General features: G+C 47.9%; 2 protein-coding genes across 2 annotated transcripts in view; one reads left to right on the top strand and one right to left on the bottom strand.

Moving 5' to 3' along the window:
* maml3 (mastermind-like transcriptional coactivator 3) overlaps positions 1-8210 on the bottom strand; it is a 108383-nt gene extending 100173 nt beyond the window's left edge. Inside the window, exon 1 of the mRNA XM_053418378.1 lies at positions 7050-8210. Coding sequence (XP_053274353.1) covers positions 7050-7427 — 378 coding nt within the window. The 5' untranslated portion in view covers positions 7428-8210. The remainder of the gene's footprint in view (positions 1-7049) is intronic.
* An 8721-nt stretch (positions 8211-16931) lies between these two features.
* LOC128436488 (chromobox protein homolog 2-like) lies at positions 16932-17375 on the top strand. Its single transcript, XM_053418212.1, has one exon. The coding sequence runs from the start codon at positions 16932-16934 to the stop codon at positions 17373-17375; it is 444 nt and encodes a 147-aa protein (XP_053274187.1).
* The last annotated feature ends 2115 nt before the right edge of the window (positions 17376-19490 follow it).

Here is a 19490-nt window from a genome sequence, read left to right on the forward strand (position 1 = left end):
TACAGGAGTTTGTTATCACTCCAACTGCTTAAACGGAGGGAAAACTGTTCCCTCACTTATTCAAGGGTCTCTGCTGAAAGTGTGTGCACTCCTGTAGAACATGTGAACAAGCGTGGGTGTAAGGGAATGTGGTCACAGCCGCCCCAAATCAAAAACATCCAGAGTTTGTGCGTGCATGTGTGTGTATGTGCAGGGCCTGAGGGAAAAAAAGTGAGAACAAGCTTAAAAAAAATTGTGACAACAAGTTAGTAAAGTGCACAGCGATCACGGAGATAAACACTTAAAAATCAGGTCGTGTCAACAAAAAAAGCAAAAATGAAAGCAAAATCAGTGAGTAATGAGTCAAAACAGCCGTCTGTGATGTCACAGTGTTTGTCGACGTCACACTCTACGTCTGAGCGCGTACGCACTGGTGATCGTCAGCTCCGTGCCAGCTCTGCAGTTTAAATATAGCACTTGGGCAGCAGTCCCAGCTGACATTAACAATGCTATAGCCACCAAGACCCATCCACACTACATTAGCGCTATGCTAACGCTGAAACCAGAGAAGTGGTGAACAGAGGGAGGGAGGGAGGAGAGGAAGGGAGGGAAGAGGGAAGAGGGCAGGCCTCGGATTCATGAAAACTCAGCCGCCCACACTTCGGCCTCTGCTGCCAAGAGTTGAGCAGGACAACTTTGTGTGTGTGTGTGTGTGTGTGTGTGTGTGTGTGTGTGTGTGTGTGTGTGTGTGACATTCCTCGGTGAGGTGCATGCCAGGGAGAGAGCACAGTCGAAGACAGACTGTCCTAAGCTACTGTGTTTTAGTGGAACTAACGAGCCCCCACACTGTGCACCTCGGCCTCGCAGCTGTAAACTTGTTAGCGATAAGGTAATCAGATCTGACTGCATGTTATGTCAAAAAGGAAAGTCTGACAGGATTCAGCTTTTTGCGCTACATCGTAGGCCATTGGTTTGGAAACATGTGCCTGTAACTGAGAGGTCACAGATTTTATCCTCACCGTAGCCAATGTGCTTCCGTCAGCAACCAAGAAACCTTGCTGCTTACACAACAGCCACTTCTGAACATGTTTCTATCGTTTGTCTGCATGTAATTCTCACATTCAGGCTTTATTCATACAACTACGTTTTCATTGAAAATGAAATATTTTCTTGATAAAACAATCACATGAGCGTTTTGGTTCCGTGTCAGTTTGAATCCCTGTCCATATTAACATACCTGAAAGCTCAATTCACTTGACCACTTTTGTATATTGAGCATGTGCTTGCTACTGTTAACAGGAAGCATTTGGTTGTTAATGGCAAAAAGAACAAGGCTACAAACAAGAAGCGGCAATGGTTAAAAGTAAGAGCACAGTAGCTGTTAGCACAGACAACAGGATCATGTTGTGTTCTACACTGTTGGACAAGGCAAATTATAGTTGTTCTAGAAGAAAGGGGTCATGTGATAGAAACCTGATTAGAGCCAATCAGCAAGCTGTTGTAAGTGTCTAAGTCACAGTTTCTGTCCGTCTAGTCTAAAACTCAGCACTGGAGTTTTCAGACTAAAGCAGGGCCAGTGGGGTTTCAAAATGTCTCTGTTTTTAGCAGCTCTAAAACTCTGGAGTAGAGTGGAAGCCAAGTGTATCAGTAGCACAACTGATGAGTTTTCAAGTCTCATCATGAGCACAGCTGAGTTTCACAGCAAAACTCTCTCCAACAAGAAAAGACATTCGTAGACAATTATATAAAAAGGGAAAGAGATCAATACAAATAATTTCTCAAACCAACAGCAACATCAACTGGCTGAACTTCAAAACACTTATAGGACATGATGCGGTGCGAGGCGTTTGTGGCCATCTCAAATAATTTCTCCACCAGTGGATTTAATCACCAAGCTCACACACCTGCTCCCTGTCGGTTGTCTGATGTCATTCTAGAAAGACGAACACACTTTCCATGTCAAGACACATCATCAACAATGCACAAGCTAATAATACTTAAGAGAAAAGGAGTAGGGATGATTCTGTGGAATTGGCATTCCAGTCATTATGTGGTCAAACTCTCATGGAGAGAAACTGGTCTAACTTAAAAGCAAAGAGGAGCAGAGGTGTCTTAAACTTAATACAGCAAAATGTCAATCTCACACTAGAATTATGACCCAACAAACCCAGCTCAGCCTTGTGTTTCCCTCAACTCATCACTATTTATAGCCTTAATCAGGTATTGTCATTCAGATCTCTAATCTCTGTTGCAAAAACAGATGTAAGCCCAGAAGAGAAAATACAAATAAAACAGAGAACAGACAGACAACAGCCAGTCAAGCACTAGCAGACAACATCAGTTACAATAAGAGACATCCCAAAAAAGGTCCAAAGTTAAAGGTTTTAGATTTGCCATAATGACCTTGCAGAACGCTGAACTGGTTCAACTGGATTAATACTTGACATAAGGGGTGGACGACAGTCCTGAAAAAGCTACCCACGGCGTAGGATTTCACTCGCTGATAGCTGCGCAGCAACACCAGATGGTTGTGTGACAGATGACTGAAAAGATTGCTAGGCCTTTTCTTGCTTAATCTTATCTTCACTCTCATCAATCTCCAGGAGCTTCGGACACTTGTTCAAGTCCAAGAAATCTAATCACAGGTGGTGTCCATGGGGTGTTACTATTTTTCCCTCAGGAGGTGTACATTAGCCCCAGCATAGCTTACAGTGGCTGTGTCCATGAGTTTTTCACCATATTTGTAAACTCAAAACGGTAGATTTACACAGGAGAGCTCAGATTTCACTTGTGTGTGTCCGTATAGTCATGAGGGTCGATGTTTCGTCATTTGACAATGTCCGTGAGAGTCTGCACGGACCTCTGAGCATATGTCTGTGTTAGTGACACAATATTTACAACCCTGTGCTTCACGTGTGTGAACAGTCCTAATCTTACTAAGGCTGTTTCCTGTTAAAGTTTTTTAGATAAATTAATTGATAAATCTAACAATCAACACAGCTCAGGTTATGGGGTCATTGCCCTGAGATTTATAAATCAGGAACAATTGAAAATATTTTTTTCTGTGTATTTGTGTGTGTGTATATGCATTGGATAGGCAGCCAACAACAGACCTCCAGAATAAGTCAAAGAAGTGGAATAATTGGCTGTTGCAATGTGCCTGTAGGTCGTACTCTTGTCTGTTTGCTCCTGAGCTCTTATATGATCTGTCTTGTCCGTGCTGATTATCAACATACCGCATAAGGTTGACATCTTGTCCATAGTATATATAATGTATCATCTCTATAGAGATTTCTTTAAGTAAAGACCACCTACCTATGCCAGTTTTGGTGCAACATGATACCTGTCAGGGTGGCAGAGAGCAGAAAAAAGCTACCCAGTGCTGAGATAGAAACCCTCCCATTATCAGACAATTTTAAGTTTGCAAGTGTCCATTCTGTGAAAGTGTATATTAGCAAGAAATGCAAATGTTGCCTGCATCAAATCTCCTTTTCTCACCTGGAGAAAATCTTAATCTGTAAGTGGTGGCACTGGTAATGTCATACCCCAGTTCTCCTTGACCTGCACCTTCTGCTCTCGATGCTTGCAGACATAGTTGTCAAATTATCAAAATGTCAAAGAAATGGCAGAGCAGCAGACAAAGTGAGCTCCTTACTGTCTTCTACTCCTAATAGTCAGCCTATGAACACAAACACACACTTTCCATAATTACAGGCCAGCCCCTGCCCCAACGTGGGTGTGTCTGAGAACCATAAGACCAGGGCTCAGTGAACTGGGCTGCACATTACAATATGAAATCCTCAAGAACATTGCACTTATTAAACCGTTGCACTTTTGGAATGCAAACCTAACATTTCTAACTTAAGTTATAATCTGCAATGATTTCTTGCCACTTATCTCAAACACGGTTTGCTGATCTTGTCACTTAGAAACACTTGTTTTGTTACATTGGCCATTCTCACATGATTCTCTATCATTTGCAACTCAATCATGACATGAGCATGATTGCAACCATGCTCATCCTTTAGGTGAAGATGAATCTGTACTGAGGCTCAACTTCTCCATTCTATGTCCATTAAAATTCTGTGACAAAATAATATAATAAAAGGACCTACTGGGTACTTGTGTATGCATGCATGCGATGTGTGTAGTCACATCATACTTGGCTTTCCTAGAATTCCTGCTTCTATAGTGAATACATACAGCCATCTAGCTGCAGCTCTTCTGAGGAATAAAATGGGAGAGCGCAGACAGATTCTACTCTAGTTTCCATTCATCTCCTTTACAATTCATACCTAAACAATGCCAAGATCTTACAATGAAGCGTAAAAATATTAACACCTACATTTCTGTATTGTAGCAAGTAAATGCTGTGACTGCATACAATGTGTCACCACAAGTGACTGGGCAGAGGGGTGTGACTGTGTCTTTAAGCAGTAATTCCTCCCTTCTAGGAGCATTTGTTGCCGACCAAGGGCCATAGGCAGTTTGGTTTAATGTCCACAAGGGCCACAGGGATGTCCTGCACAATTAAAACTAGGGATGTCCCGATACAACTTTTTCACTTCCGATACGATACCGATATTGTAGCCTTGAGTATTGGCCGATACCGATATCAATACGATACGATATAGGCACAAATCATACATATATTTATTCCTTATTTTGTTGTGTGGAATGTTAGAAAAGGCTTGATAAAGTGATGTTACTGTTACGGATGTTGTAGTGATATAACAGAAAACAATAGTCAGCAACAGTAGGTATAGGAACCCTCCATGGCGTGCATGATTGCATCAGCTGTGTGCGATCCCCTGAATTCACGTGCATGTAACACTGCTCTCTGCAGTGTGAAGTCAGTGTCCACCCAGTGCGCAGTCAGGCTCAACAGAGACAGCGGACGATGGTCTGAGCTCCAGATGTCGGTGGTGAAGCTTATAGCATTTGCCTTCTCCACGTGTGCGGCAATACACTTTTTAACCTCTTCGTGCATCCGGGGTATAGTTTTGTCTACAATGTAGTGGCGGCTAGGAATAATGTAGCGAGGTTCGAGGTGCTCCATTAAGCGTTTAAACCCGACATTACTCACCACCGACAGGGGCTGGTCATCAAGCACAATAAACTGGGCTATCTTTTCTGTTATGGCCATTGCCTTTTTGCTGTCCCGTGGTAGTTTGTCACGTCTTGCAAAGCTTTCGGCCAGCGTGGGTTGCTGAACGAGCCAGAGGCTTGTTGCTTCGCCTTGCTGCTCTCGCGAAAATCCTCATGTTCTTTTTTGTGGTGTTTTTTCAAATGTGCGATGAGGTTGCTTGTATTGAACCTTCCCGGTTCTGTCCCTCCACGGGACACTTGCGCCTGACAAATGTTGCATTTAGCTGCAACGTCTTTGTCCGAGTTTACGGTAAAATACTTCCACACAGCCGACATCACTACACCTTGCTGCAGGCACACACGTTGTCGTTGTTGTGATCACGTGGGCTGTGCATGCTGGATCAGAGACGCTCTTCTTCCGCGGCCGGCACCAACGTTAATTAAGGGGCATTACCACCTACTGTGTTGGAGTGTGATCAAACCAGAGTCACCTATTATAGAAGTCCTGGAGCGGTAAATGGACAGCTTATATCGGAGCGCTTATATCGGAGTTTTTAGATTCAGTCCGATAAAATCCGATATTCACTTTTTTGGCTGATATCGGACTGATTTCCGATATCAATATCGGATCGGGACATCCCTAATTAAAACCACTGCGGCTCTCTCAAGCTGTAGCTGATCAGGCTTGTGAGGCTCTTAAATAATGACTGAGGCAGCCTCCAAAATTAAAGAAGTTCTGATTTTGCATTTGAAAGGGGAGGAACTTGGCTCATTGCAGCAACAAAAGGGATGACAATGTTGACATTCCCCCGACATGTATCCTTTTTCTAAAAGGAACCCAGAGCTTTCCCACAGGAGATGTGCTGTGAGCAGGGTACATTGCACATTTGGTCTGTGTGAATTCCAAACAAGCAACCTCAGTATATCTTCTTTTGAAATGATTTCATCTGATAATATACAGATTTTGTCTGCAAACTTGCTCATCAGTGAAATAACACAAAAAAAGGCAAACCAAGATCCTCATTCGACAGTCACCAATTCTCTATGTTACCACTGCCCCCTATCCACAGGAAATCATTGTAGCATTCCTATAAAATCTACTGTGAGTTTCTAGACTCAGCCTTTTTTGAGACGATATCATGTGACTACTGCACTTTTTTGAGTGAGGGTCCTTGGTTTATGTGAATGTGTATTCAAAAGTTACTACTACAACAAAAACAATTCAGTAACTACTGTTCAGCCATCTCAGGTGATTTTTAAGTGTGGTGGCAGGTAACCTGCAGTTAGGAGAGGGTTGTGATGAGGTGTTTGCAACCCTGGACTGGCTGTTAATTTTGAGAGTAGGTTACACAGGTTAGGGAACAGGCTGGAGCACAAACTGCTTCTGCAGAGACCAAGAAAGCAATGTTGCAATGCAAATGCTGGCCCATCTTGCAGAATGTTTTGCATCCATACACATATAACAAGAAAGAAGAAGTTGTTTGTATGTAAAAAAGAAAAAAAAGAAAAGAGAGCAGACCTCCACCAGAAGATGGCCAGAAGAGCCTGAGCTGATAATCTTAAATTGACTGTTGACAGTCACTTGCATAAACGCAGAGCTGATGGTGCAAAACATGACAGGTCTCTTGTCATTTCCAGATCTTGCAGCACTGCAGCTCCAGCAAACAGTTTTCTGGACTTCCTTGTTAACAAGAGCAGTAGTTGACACTGCTTGAAACAAAGTGTGTGTGTGTGTGTTTCCAAATAATTAGCAGCGCTCAGTGAACGTGTTTTTAACAAGTTTTCACCGAGCTGAACAAGTAGTAGTACGAGTGCAGCTTGCAGCATGATGGGGGTCCAAGAATTTGGGGCGGGGGGCAGAAATGGAGGGGAAATGAAAGAGGGGGGAGTGTGTAGTGAAGTGTGTGTAGTGGCCATGTGTAGCTGTGTGAGAAAGGGGGGACTCTGCGAAGTCTTGGCCCTGATGGAGTGCGCATTCTTACCGCGATCAGCGTGTTATTCCTCTGTTCCGCGGAGGAGGCAGAGTCCGGGTCGGGCTGCTTGCTCTGCGGCTGCTTGCTGGTGCCGCTGCCGCCGGCGGACTTCTTGGCCCTCTGCTCCAGACTCCGCTGGTACAAGCTGACCGTCTCCCTGCGATCTATCTCCAGCTGCTCGGCGTGTGCTTGCTGGTACCTGTTCTCGCAGTTGACGTGGTGTCTCCGGCAGCCCTCTATCCGCTGCCTCAGCCTCTCCACCACGGTGCTGTGCTTAGGTATGCCCGCCGTCCCGGCGGGCACCACGCTCCCGGCGGCCGGGTTCATGCTGTTGTTGATGCAGATACTGCCGTTGGGTCCGGCAGCGGGGGAGGCAAAGTCCCCCATCACTGGGCCGGGTGGCTTCTATTTTGGAAGAACTTTCCCCCCCGTCGCGCTCAACGACAACGCCGCCACCTCCACCACCGAGTTCCCCCCTCTGTCCTCCCCGGCGAAGGGTCCCAGTCAGCCGGGCGGTGAACGACAGAAACGACCAACAGCCGCTGAAGGGAGAAACAAACCGGGCACGTTTAAAGGGTTGCGAGCCCGGCAGTGACCGTCTCTTCTTCCCCTCGTACTCTGTTTCCAAACAAACCGCTCCCGGGAACACAAATAACAGGCAGCCCGAGTGAGAGCCGGGCAAGCCCCGCACAGAATCCAACAATACACCCGCTGCCACGCTGCTAACAACAACTCCACCGGGAAACCAACACAACGACACGGCGGAGGTCCGGACGTGAGCAGGCGCTCAGCGGTTACACACACACAAACCGTCCCGCGGAGCGGCGGCGGCGGCGGCAGCAGTAACAGTCCACTCGCCGTCTCACGGTGTTGTCCTTGGAGAAAAAGTTTTGCTGCCTGAACCGAACGGGCTCCGGAGTTTCCCAGTGAACTTGCATCTCATATGGTTTTGGTTTGAAAGAAATCCCGGGGAAGAGGTTGAGTTGTGGGGGTTGCAAGTGCTCAGGCGCCCGCGGTAGTCCGGTAGAGAGGCTATTCGAGCAGCCCAGACGGCGCAAAACGCGGATATGGGAAGCAGCGGCGGAAGTGTATAGTCAGCGGCTGCCTCCTGCCACCATCACAACAATCAGGTCCGCTTCTCCACCATGCTAGCGGAGTGATATCAGGACAGGAGCTCAGTGAAAACCAGCGAGCGGCTGTGAGGAGCCCGTGGTGGACACCCGCAAAACCCGGCCCGGAGTCCAGAGTGTAACCCGGAGAGGACCGGGATCGTCACAACTTCGACTATCTGTGTGTTGTGGTCACGAGTTTTTACACACATTATTATTATTATTAACAACATTATTATTATTTAAAAAGCCACTAATTTTGTTATTATTATACATATTCATGTTAATATTATTATTATAGATATTAATTGTATCATTATAAGTAGTACTAGTGTAGTAAGTGAAACCTTGAATTCAGTAACTTGTCTAACCTTCTTTTGTCAACATAACACTTATCTCATCTCTTTCAGATTTCTTTGCAACCCTTTCCTGCTTGGAGCAAATCAACAAGTTCTGATTGTGTATCCTTTGAGATCGCATCTGGGTTCTTTGTCCACATCAGCAGAAGAGTCTTGTGAATAATAAACTCAAACGGTCTTACTGTTTTCTATGAGTCAGCCGACACCTCAAGTCCTGTTTTATTGAATGGACTTGAGTTTTGCAGATTCCTGACTCCACTTAGCTTTTTTTCATTTCAGTCGCAACCTAAACGTCATAGAATGTATTTGAGTGTGTGAATCTGATCTGGGTGTTCCTATAAACGAGAAGCTGCTTCTCACTTCAACTACCCTGAATAAATAAAAGGTTGAAAACTATGAGCTTAGGGGTTCATATCCTTTTTACAACCTATGTGTATGTTTGAATAACGTATTTAACATATATACAACAATACAAGATAATAATTTGTTTGTTATTACCTACATTAAATTGTGTTTTCAATAATTGTTACTGAAGCCTTTTTCTCTGGATCTCTGGAGAATTGGAGATCTGAATTTTCTCCAAAGTTTGTGTCTCACACATGAACAACGTAGCAGGAGATTCTCGCTCGGACGTGTTCTCAACAGTAACAAATCCACTGCAGGATTCAGGTGAGGGGTTGTGTTGCAGGCAGAGGCAGGACGCAATGTATTCATTCTTCTGGAGATCAACTGATTTACCTGCAGCACATTGACAACAGATCGGCCCTTATCCCCTCAAACTAACTTTTCGGTGAATTCTATGTGTGTGATCAAGCCCCCCCATCTATATATAAATGTTGATCGTTACAAATTGTTCACTCACTGTGTCTTACCAGTCTTGTAATATCCAAGTTCTTAACACTTGCAGTTGAAGGCTTTGACTCCCCAACAGTTTGATCTTCCAGTTCTTAGTAAAATGTGCAAGCTTTAACAATCTGGTCATCAACAACTCTCCCATTATATTAAAACTACACAGCAGAGTAGAAACCTTTCTGTCTAGCCTTTACAATCAAACATTTTAATAAGGAAATTGCAAACAGATTATTTCAAATCAGTCTGTAAATAGACTCAAATGGTCAAGTTCAGCTTATGCTACTATAGCGAGAATAAAATCGCTGAATAGATGATGACTGTTTTTATTATCCTGATATAATCACATATACTGTATGCAGGCAGCTTGATATCAGCGGGCAAAAAGATGTAGAGGTGAAGAGGCAAAATGTTATGTTTTATGTTGAAACATTTCATCAACTGCATAGAGAGATTTTTAACACCGCAGAGCAGAATTTTTCCCTTTGAGAACAACTGAGAAAAGGTTCAGCATTATAATAAGTTTCAGTTTTATTTAAAGACCCCAATAAGTAGAAGTACAAACCCATAGTGTGTTAATAAAAGCTGGTAAAAATACTTGTGTCAAAGAGAGAGAGTCGTAAGAAGAAAGAAAAGGAAATAAGCCGTGAGAAGAAATAGTTTTTTTTCAAATCAGAGCAATTGCAAGGTTATCACTCGTGTGATTCAACCATGTGTTTCATATGTAGCCATTAGATTTAGGGATATAACGTTTGAATATCTCTTCAAGTAATGTGACCTGAATGGTTGTAATTTTACAAATCACAGGCTTTTTTACATTGCATGGTTAAAACAAAAGGCTACACTCCACCAAGTCACCGCTGTCACGATCACAGGGACGCGAGCATGTTTACTCTCACAAATGGACAAAAACTGTGAACCATAACCTCACAAATGCAAGTGGTTTATTTCAATGTTATGTCGCAGCAGAGGCGAGCTTGCTGCCATTTTTATTTTTATCTGCTATGTCATGTGGGAGTTCTGAGTTCCATCCCCGACTGTTCAGGCCATATGCGCTCCCTTGTCTCGTTCTAGCCAACAGACATGCACACACACGCACACACACACACACACACACACACACACACACACACACACACACACACACACACACACACACACACACACACACACACACACACACACACTCTACTACACTAGAGGCGTAGACCTGTGCGCTCACACACATACACACACATTCACACAATCTGCAAGGCAATTAAAACACAGCCAGCATGTGTCTCTGCTTCCACTCCATTGGGTGTTATTCATTTCTGTTTCCTGTGTCAGTGTTAAAAGATTATTAAAGGAGGTGATTCTTGCATCAAGGTTAATTCACTCACATTTTCTTTCTGGCGTTGTAGAAACTCTGAAGTCATTTTGTCCCTTTTGGTGTCATAGATGATCTACACATGCTCCGTCTCAATTTCCCAAACATTTACACATCTCACTTTTAATGTCTCCAAACCAGTTGCTCATGATGTCAAGATTCATTGAGGCAATTCCCTCTTTGATAGGAAGACCTGTAGGACAGAAGCAAAGATTGGATGAGATCTTTTTGTGTGTATCAGCAAATCTATAACTGATAATGATCTTTTGATCCAATAACACACCAAAGGAATGTGTACATTTTCAGGTTATTATGAAACTGTAGTGGATTAGAGGATGTCAGTTGAGTAAGTGCTCCTTCAAAGTGGTCCAACACATATTTGGGTTCAGACAAATGTAGAAACTTCAGACAGAGCCTTAGGTGAGGGATCCCTTTCCCAGGACGGACAGAAGTGTGGGCAAGACACTGAACCCTAAATTGTATATTATGGCAACTAGCAACAACAGTATATAGAGTGAAGTAAAGAGTAACTAAACATTTTTAATACGTGTCTGCATATGTGGGTTTGTAAAATGATGGTACTTGCACAAATTTAGGGAATCTGTCCAGTAGATGGCCCTCTGTCGGTAGCTACAACACGGTGGCATCTCGGTGGCTCTCAAGTCTCGTGAGACTTGCCTTGTTGCAAGGGGGTGGAATCTACTGAGAGAAACTATTAATGACTGAATCCATAGATGGACGAAGAGCTCCTATAAATTGAAGGCGAACGAGGGGAGAGGGGGAGAGAGAGAGAGAGAGAGAGAGAGAGAGAGAGAGAGAGAGAGAGAGAGAGAGAGAGAGATGTATTATTGAGTGAGACGTGTAATGTTGCCAGACTCTCCCAGAGTTACCATTTAAGCTTTTTATTGGTGGACATGTTGTGGACTGTTGCTGTTGCACCATAAGATTACATTGTGGCCAGTACAGTCGAGTTGTGGCTGCCAGTGGATACAAATTACTGCAGCGATTCGAGTGCTTACCATTAGAAAACATGCCCAGTCACAATTCCCCTTAAGTAGAGTACTACTTAGTAACAACTACTCAATAACAGCGAAAACAATGAAACTGTTAAGGTAAACAGAGAGGAGAAATCGTCCAACTGAAGTAATCCCAAAAATATATGTTTTAAATTTCATACAAAGAAAATCTCATCGAAAACCCCTTTTTCTCAACACATAGTCATTCAGTCGCTGAGCATGGGTGTCACAGTCTGCTCATCTCCTGTCTGCCAGTATTTTTCCACTCACCTGTCTCTGTTCCACTCTGCCAGTCAGCCACACCTCCTCATCAGGTCAACTCTCCACACCTGTTACAGCCCTGGCTGCATTTAAGCCTGCTCCTGTCTCTGCTTCAGTGCCAGATTGTTCTTGTGTCATGCCTGACTTTCCAGCGTTCTTTCCCCGGACTGATCACCTGTTGCCGACCTGCCTGCCTCGTCTCTGCCCTGGATATTACCTCAGCCTTCTGTCTTCGACCACGAGTTTCGCCTATTCCCTCCGGGTTACGTTCCTGCTCTGCTCTGTGGCTACACAGCTCACCACTGGACCTGTCTGCCAGCTAGGTAACTCATCAGCTGTGGACTTTACCTTTAGTCAGCGACACCAGGCTCGCTCCTGCTCAGATCACGCAGATCACTGTGAGCAAAGACTGTTCACCCTGCCACTGCTTGAACTGTTAAAGACTGCAGTGAACAATAAAAGTCATTACCGACTGGTATTTCGTCTGCCTGTGCTGCTTTTGGGTCCTCACCATATCCGTGACAGTACAATCTGGCCAGACATGGACCCAGCACACACGCCGATGGATCGCCTGGAGAAGGTAGAGGCGATGCTCCAGCACCACGGGGCGCTGCTGCTTTCAAACTCAGCAGAGGTTCAACAAGCGGTGGCTAAACAAGAGCAGGCGTTTACCTCGCTAGCCTCGCAGGTCCAACAGCTCGCCTCAGCTTTTGCTCAAGCTGTTCCTCTGCCTCCAGAACCAGTCCAGCCTCCACCAGCCCCGTCTGCCTCTGCCTCTGCCTCCGCTTTCGTCTCGGAGCCTCGTGTGGGGGTCCCTGAATGCTACGCCAGGGAAGCGGAGGGCTGCCGCCCGTTCCTCACGAACTGTTCCATCCTGTTCGCCCTCCAGCCCCACACCTTCGCTTCTGAGGACGCCCAGGTGGCGTTCACCGTGAATCATCTGACGGGGCACGCTCGGCTGTGGGGAACAGCCGAGTGGGAGCGTCGCACTCCAGCGTTCTCCTCTTTCCAAGCCTTCGCCGCTGAGCTCCGCAAAGTGTTCGGAGAAGCTTCCCGAGGTCCGGACGCTTCAGGAGGGCTTCTGGGTCTGAACCAAGGGTCTCGTTCAGTGGCTGATTACTCCATCCACTTCCGCACCCAGGCTAGCTCCAGCGAGTGGAACCAGGCTGCCCAGTGCGACGCATTCCTGATGGGGCTCGCTGACTACATTAAGAACGAACTGATTTCATACGAACTCCCCTCCACTCTCGACGGCATCATCGAGCTGGCTTCCCGCATCGACCGTCGCATTCGATTGAGACAGCGGGAGAGACATCAGGGGCTTGCGGGACGACGCCAGCCCGCCCCGTCACCAGCGGCTTCCGGGGTATCGATGCTTTCTGGCAGCCGGTCTTCAGGGGAGCCTGAACCCATGCAGGTGGGTCGGGCCAGTCTAACTCCAGAAGAGAGGAGGAGACGCCGCGAGGGGAACCTCTGCCTGTATTGTGGCCAAGTGGGACACTTTATCTCCGGGTGTCCGCTAAAAGGGTCGGGCTCACCAGGAAGGAAGGAGTTCCTGGTGAGTCATTCATCTAACTCCTCCTCCCACCCACGATCTCTGTGCCAGGTCCGCCTGCTACTGCCTGAGGGATCCCAGACCCTCGCCACCCTCATTGACTCTGGCTCTGATGCCAACATTATGGATTCGAACCTAGCTCTGCAGCTGGGTGTCGGTCAGATTCCCCTGCCAGCTCCAGTCTCCACCAACGCGCTGGATGGCCAACTTCTGGGAACTGTTACCCACCAGACAGCGCCTATACGGATGTTAATCTCCGGGAACCACCACGAAACACTCCAGTTTCACATCCTGCACTCTCCTCGTCATCCTCTCCTTCTGGGGTTCCCATGGCTCCGACGTCACAATCCACACCTTGATTGGACCACAGGGGCGATCCTGGGGTGGAGTTCTTCCTGTCACCAGGTCTGCCTCAAGCAAGCCGCCGCACCACGATCTTCTGCCTGGACCAGTTCTTCCACCGATGTACTGGGAGTCCCGGCTGCGTATCTGGACTTCAGGGAGGTCTTCAGTAAGGCCAAGGCGACCTCCCTTCCCCCACATCGGCCCTATGACTGCGCCATCAACCTCCAGCCCGGTGCCACGCCGCCCAGAGGACGCCTGTATTCCCTGTCCATTCCTGAGAGGGGGGCGATGGAGACTTACATCAATGACGGTCTAGCGGCGGGCATCATCCGCCCTTCCTCGTCTTCGGCTGGAGCCGGTTTCTTCTTCGTGGAGAAGAAAGACAAGACACTCCGCCCCTGCATTGATTATCGTGGATTAAATGACATAACAATCAAGAACCGGTATCCCCTGCCTCTCATCTCCTCAGCTTTCGAGCTCCTAGAGGGGGCCACCATATTCACCAAGCTTGACCTGCGCAACGCCTATCATTTGGTCCGGATCCGCGAGGGGGACGAGTGGAAGACAGCGTTCAATACCCCCACCGGTCACTACGAGTACCTGGTGATGCCCTTCGGCCCCACCAACGCCCCTCCTGTATTCCAGGCTCTGGTGAATGAAGTGCTCAGGGACATGCTGAACAGGTTCGTCTTTGTGTACCTTGACGACATTCTGATCTTCTCCCGCTCCAGAGAGGAACATGTGCATCACGTCCAGAAGGTCCTCCAACGCCTCCTGGAAAACTCCCTGTTCGTCAAGGCCGAGAAGTGTGTGTTTCACGCCTCGTCTGTCTCCTTCCTGGGGTACGTCGTAGGGAGAGGGACCGTGGAGATGGACTCAGCCAAGGTTCCTGCCGTCACCACTTGGCCCACCCCTGATTCCCGGAAGCAGCTTCAACGTTTCCTGGGCTTCGCCAACTTCTACCGGAGGTTCATCAGGGGCTACAGTTCGGTGGCGGCCCCCCTCACTGCTCTTACCTCCTCCAAGGTGCCTTTTCTCTGGTCCACGGCCGCCAATGACTCTTTTCAGGCTTTGAAAACACGATTCACCTCGGCCCCCATCCTCCGAATGCCAGACCCTGAACGGCAGTTCGTGGTCGAGGTGGACGCTTCTGACTTGGGAGTGGGGGCCATCTTGTCCCAGAGAGCAGCCTCCGACCAGAAGTTGCACCCCTGCGCCTTCTATTCCCGACGTTTGACCCCGGCAGAGAGGAATTACGACATTGGGAACCGAGAACTCCTCGCCGTCAAGTTGGCTTTGGAGGAGTGGCGACACTGGCTCGAGGGGACTAAATTGCCGTTTCTGGTTTGGACAGACCATAAGAACCTGGAGTACCTCCGCTCCGCTAAAAGACTGAACTCCCGCCAGGCTCGATGGGCACTCTTCCTGACCCGTTTCAACTTTTCCCTCTCCTATCGACCGGGGTCCCGCAACGTCAAGCCCGACGCCCTGTCACATCGGTTCTTGGAAGAGGAGGGGGACAGGACCGACCCAGACACTATCCTGCCTTCTTCCCGTCTGGTGGCCACACTCACATGGGAGATGGAGGAGAGGGTCAGGGCCGCCGCCCAAGACCAGGCTGGACCCAGTGCTTGCCCTCCCGACCGTCTGTTCGTCCCGCCGGACCTCTGGTCCGAGGTCCTACAATGGGCCCACAGCACTCAACTTACATGTCATCGGAGTGACAACCAAAAAACTGGAGTACCTCCGCTCCGCTAAAAGACTGAACTCCCGCCAGGCTCGATGGGCACTCTTCCTGACCCGTTTCAACTTTTCCCTCTCCTATCGACCGGGGTCCCGCAACGTCAAGCCCGACGCCCTGTCACATCGGTTCTTGGAAGAGGAGGGGGACAGGACCGACCCAGACACTATCCTGCCTTCTTCCCGTCTGGTGGCCACACTCACATGGGAGATGGAGGAGAGGGTCAGGGCCGCCGCCCAAGACCAGGCTGGACCCAGTGCTTGCCCTCCCGACCGTCTGTTCGTCCCGCCGGACCTCTGGTCCGAGGTCCTACAATGGGCCCACAGCACTCAACTTACATGTCATCCAGGGATCCAACGGACCAAGGACGTCGTGCAGCGCCGGTTCTGGTGGACGTCACTGGATGAGGACATTCGGGGTTTCATCAATGCCTGTCCCACCTGCAACCAGCACAAGCCGGCTCACCATGCCCCTGCCGGTCTTCTACATCCTCTGCCTGTGCCTCATCGTCCCTGGTCGCACATTTCTTTGGACTTTGTCACCGGTCTACCACCATCCAGCGGCTACACTACTATCCTGACGGTGGTAGATCGGTTCAGCAAGATGGCACATTTCGTGCCCCTGCCCAAACTTCCATCTGCCAAGGAGACGGCTAAACTACTCCTTCTCCACGTCATCCGTCTCCATGGCATCCCGGTGGATGTGGTCTCTGATCGGGGTCCCCAGTTCGCCTCAGTGTTCTGGAGGGAGTTCTGCTCGCTCCTGGGAGCCACCGTCAGCCTGTCCTCAGGGTACCACCCCCAGTCCAACGGCCAGACCGAACGCAAGAATCAGGAGATGGAAACTGCACTCCGCTGCATGACATCCCAAGACCCTACTTCCTGGTCCGAACAACTTCTATGGGTAGAATATGCCCACAACACTTTGACCAGTTCCGCCACCGGTCTCTCCCCCTTTGAGTGCACCTATGGGTTCCAGCCACCGCTTTTTCCGGCACTGGAGAAAGAAGCATCCTGCCCCTCTGTCCAGAGCTTCATCCGCCGTTGTCGAAGGACTTGGACCCGAGCCAGGGCAGCTCTACTCCGGGCCGCTGACCGCTACACCACGGCATCCAATCGCCACCGCTCCAAGGCCCCGGACTACCAGCCGGGTCAGAAGGTTTGGCTCTCCACCCGTGACATTCCCCTCCGGGTGGAATCCAAGAAACTGGCTCCTCGCTTCATCGGCCCGTTCGAGATCCAGGAGATCGTCAACCCGGTGGCAGTGAGGCTAAAACTCCCTAGATCCATGCGGGTTCATCCCACGTTTCATGTTTCCAAGGTCAAACCAGTCCGAGAAAGCGCCCTGGTCCCTGCCGCGCCGCCTCCACCGCCTCCTCGCCTCATCGATGGAGGTCCCTCCTACACTCTCCGTCGCATCCTGCAGTCTCGCCGGCGTGGGAGGGGATTCCAGTACTTGGTGGACTGGGAGGGTTACGGTCCTGAAGAAAGGTCCTGGGTCCCCGGGAGGAACATCGTGGACCGCACCCTCATCACGGACTTCCATCGACGCAACCTCACACAGACGTCCAGAACCAGGCCACCTCCCAGACCACATCCTCCGACAGAGTCCCCGAACGACAGCGACGACGCCGAGGACAGGGCAGGGCCCCCCTACTCTGAGGAAGACGACGACACTATCCCCGGGACCATGGAGGAGGAGATGGATGCTGGAATCTCGGACGAGTATTAGCCCTCCTCCAGGCCCCCGCCTCCCACCCGGTTTGGTCCATTCGTCTTGGGACGTCGAGAGCCGTCCCTTGAGGGGGGGGTTCTGTCACAGTCTGCTCATCTCCTGTCTGCCAGTATTTTTCCACTCACCTGTCTCTGCTCCACTCTGCCAGTCAGCCACACCTCCTCATCAGGTCAACTCTCCACACCTGTTACAGCCCTGGCTGCATTTAAGCCTGCTCCTGTCTCTGCTTCAGTGCCAGATTGTTCTTGTGTCATGCCTGACTTTCCAGCGTTCTTTCCCCGGACTGATCACCTGTTGCCGACCTGCCTGCCTCGTCTCTGCCCTGGATATTACCTCAGCCTTCTGTCTTCGACCACGAGTTTCGCCTATTCCCTCCGGGTTACGTTCCTGCTCTGCTCTGTGGCTACACAGCTCACCACTGGACCTGTCTGCCAGCTAGGTAACTCATCAGCTGTGGACTTTACCTTCAGTCAGCGACACCAGGCTCGCTACTGCTCAGATCACGCAGACGATCACTGTGAGCAAAGACTGTTCACCCTGCCACTGCTTGAACTGTTAAAGACTGCAGTGAACAATAAAAGTCATTACCGACTGGTATTTCGTCTGCCTGTGCTGCTTTTGGGTCCTCACCATATCCGTGACAATGGGGGGTCTTTCCTGGGGTAATAAAGGCATAAACATCCCCATTACCAGTTTGTTGAGTCTAAATAGAGGGAGAAATTTCAACAAATGATACAGAGCCGAACAAACTTCATTTTTTTACAGAAGTGAAGATGCTGTTTGATCATCAAATGAACTGTCATCACTCCAATGGAAAACCACAACAACAAATACATCAATCACCAAACAAATTATTTTTATTTGCGACAAAAAGTCGCAGTGGCAGAAGTAATTCATAACTACACTGTTTCTGACTCTTTCATCATCCCACCATCTGCCAGACCTGAAGCCACGAGTATTTTCCTGGAACATCTTGCTTTTCTCGCTGCTTGGAGGAAAAGCTTTGGTTCTCTTGTTATTGTTCTAGGTTGAGTAAGAAAATGTCTCCATCGGCCCTGGGCTGAATATTGATTCAAATACTGTTGCTTCTTTTTATGTGAGAGAGAAATGCCATAACTAAGAGAGCACCTTTCAGCCAGTGTCTATTAAAAGTAAATTCAGCAGTTGACCTTTCTACCAATGATTGTTATGCTTATTGTTACACTATGCATCAGAATTAGCAGGTATACCGTATGTTGGTTTTCTAAATGTTGGTAAACTTGCTAAAAAGGTGACTGACTTTTTCCCACACCCAGTGGAGGAGTTTGCATTTCTGTTTATTGCCCCTCTGATGAGTGACTCAAAGTCATGAACGAGCAAGACACTGAGAAGCTCTTTCACCTCACTCTCTTGCCAGTGTTGCATTTTACACAAAACAAAAAAAATAATTATGTTGTTGCACGTTGTTCCGAAGAAGTAAAGAAAAATAAATTCACAAATATTCATGTGCCTGAAAAGTGTCAAAAGCGACACTGCTAAAATAAAGAAGAAGAAATTGTCACTTTCAGATTGGTGTCTCGTTTCCATCACTGCCTTTCGTATCCACTGCAGAGAAATTTAACCTGGGAGCTAAAGCTGATTGTCTCCATTACCATCACAGACAAAAGCCAGATATTAGTAAGTGTTAGTGGATTATTTGAGCAATGGAAAAGGAGCTGCAGTTGTTCTGACTAACAAATGAAAACAGCCCCATGGACCTTTCCTTCAGACCTGATTATAAACGTCAAATAACTAATTAAGGTAAAAAAAATGACATTTCTCATTAACTAAAGTATCCAGTAATCATTACTTTGTTGAAGTACGGCATTCTTACCGATCAGATAAGTCAGATCCCCTCAGACTCAGACTGATTGGACCGGAGGCACTTGTGAACAGACATCTGAGGTTAAGTCTGAGCTTGGGTTGGACCAGAAGGACAGTAAGAGACTTGTCCTGATGCCACCCCACTGTTATCTTGGCTGTTTGTTTCATTACATTACATTACATTACATTTCATTTAGCTGACGCTTTTATCCAAAGCGACTTACGATAAGTGCATCAACCCCGAGGGTACAGACCCAGGACGACAAGAAT

Source organism: Pleuronectes platessa, chromosome 3, assembly GCF_947347685.1.
Source record: "Pleuronectes platessa chromosome 3, fPlePla1.1, whole genome shotgun sequence".
Classification (NCBI taxonomy): domain Eukaryota; kingdom Metazoa; phylum Chordata; class Actinopteri; order Pleuronectiformes; family Pleuronectidae; genus Pleuronectes; species Pleuronectes platessa.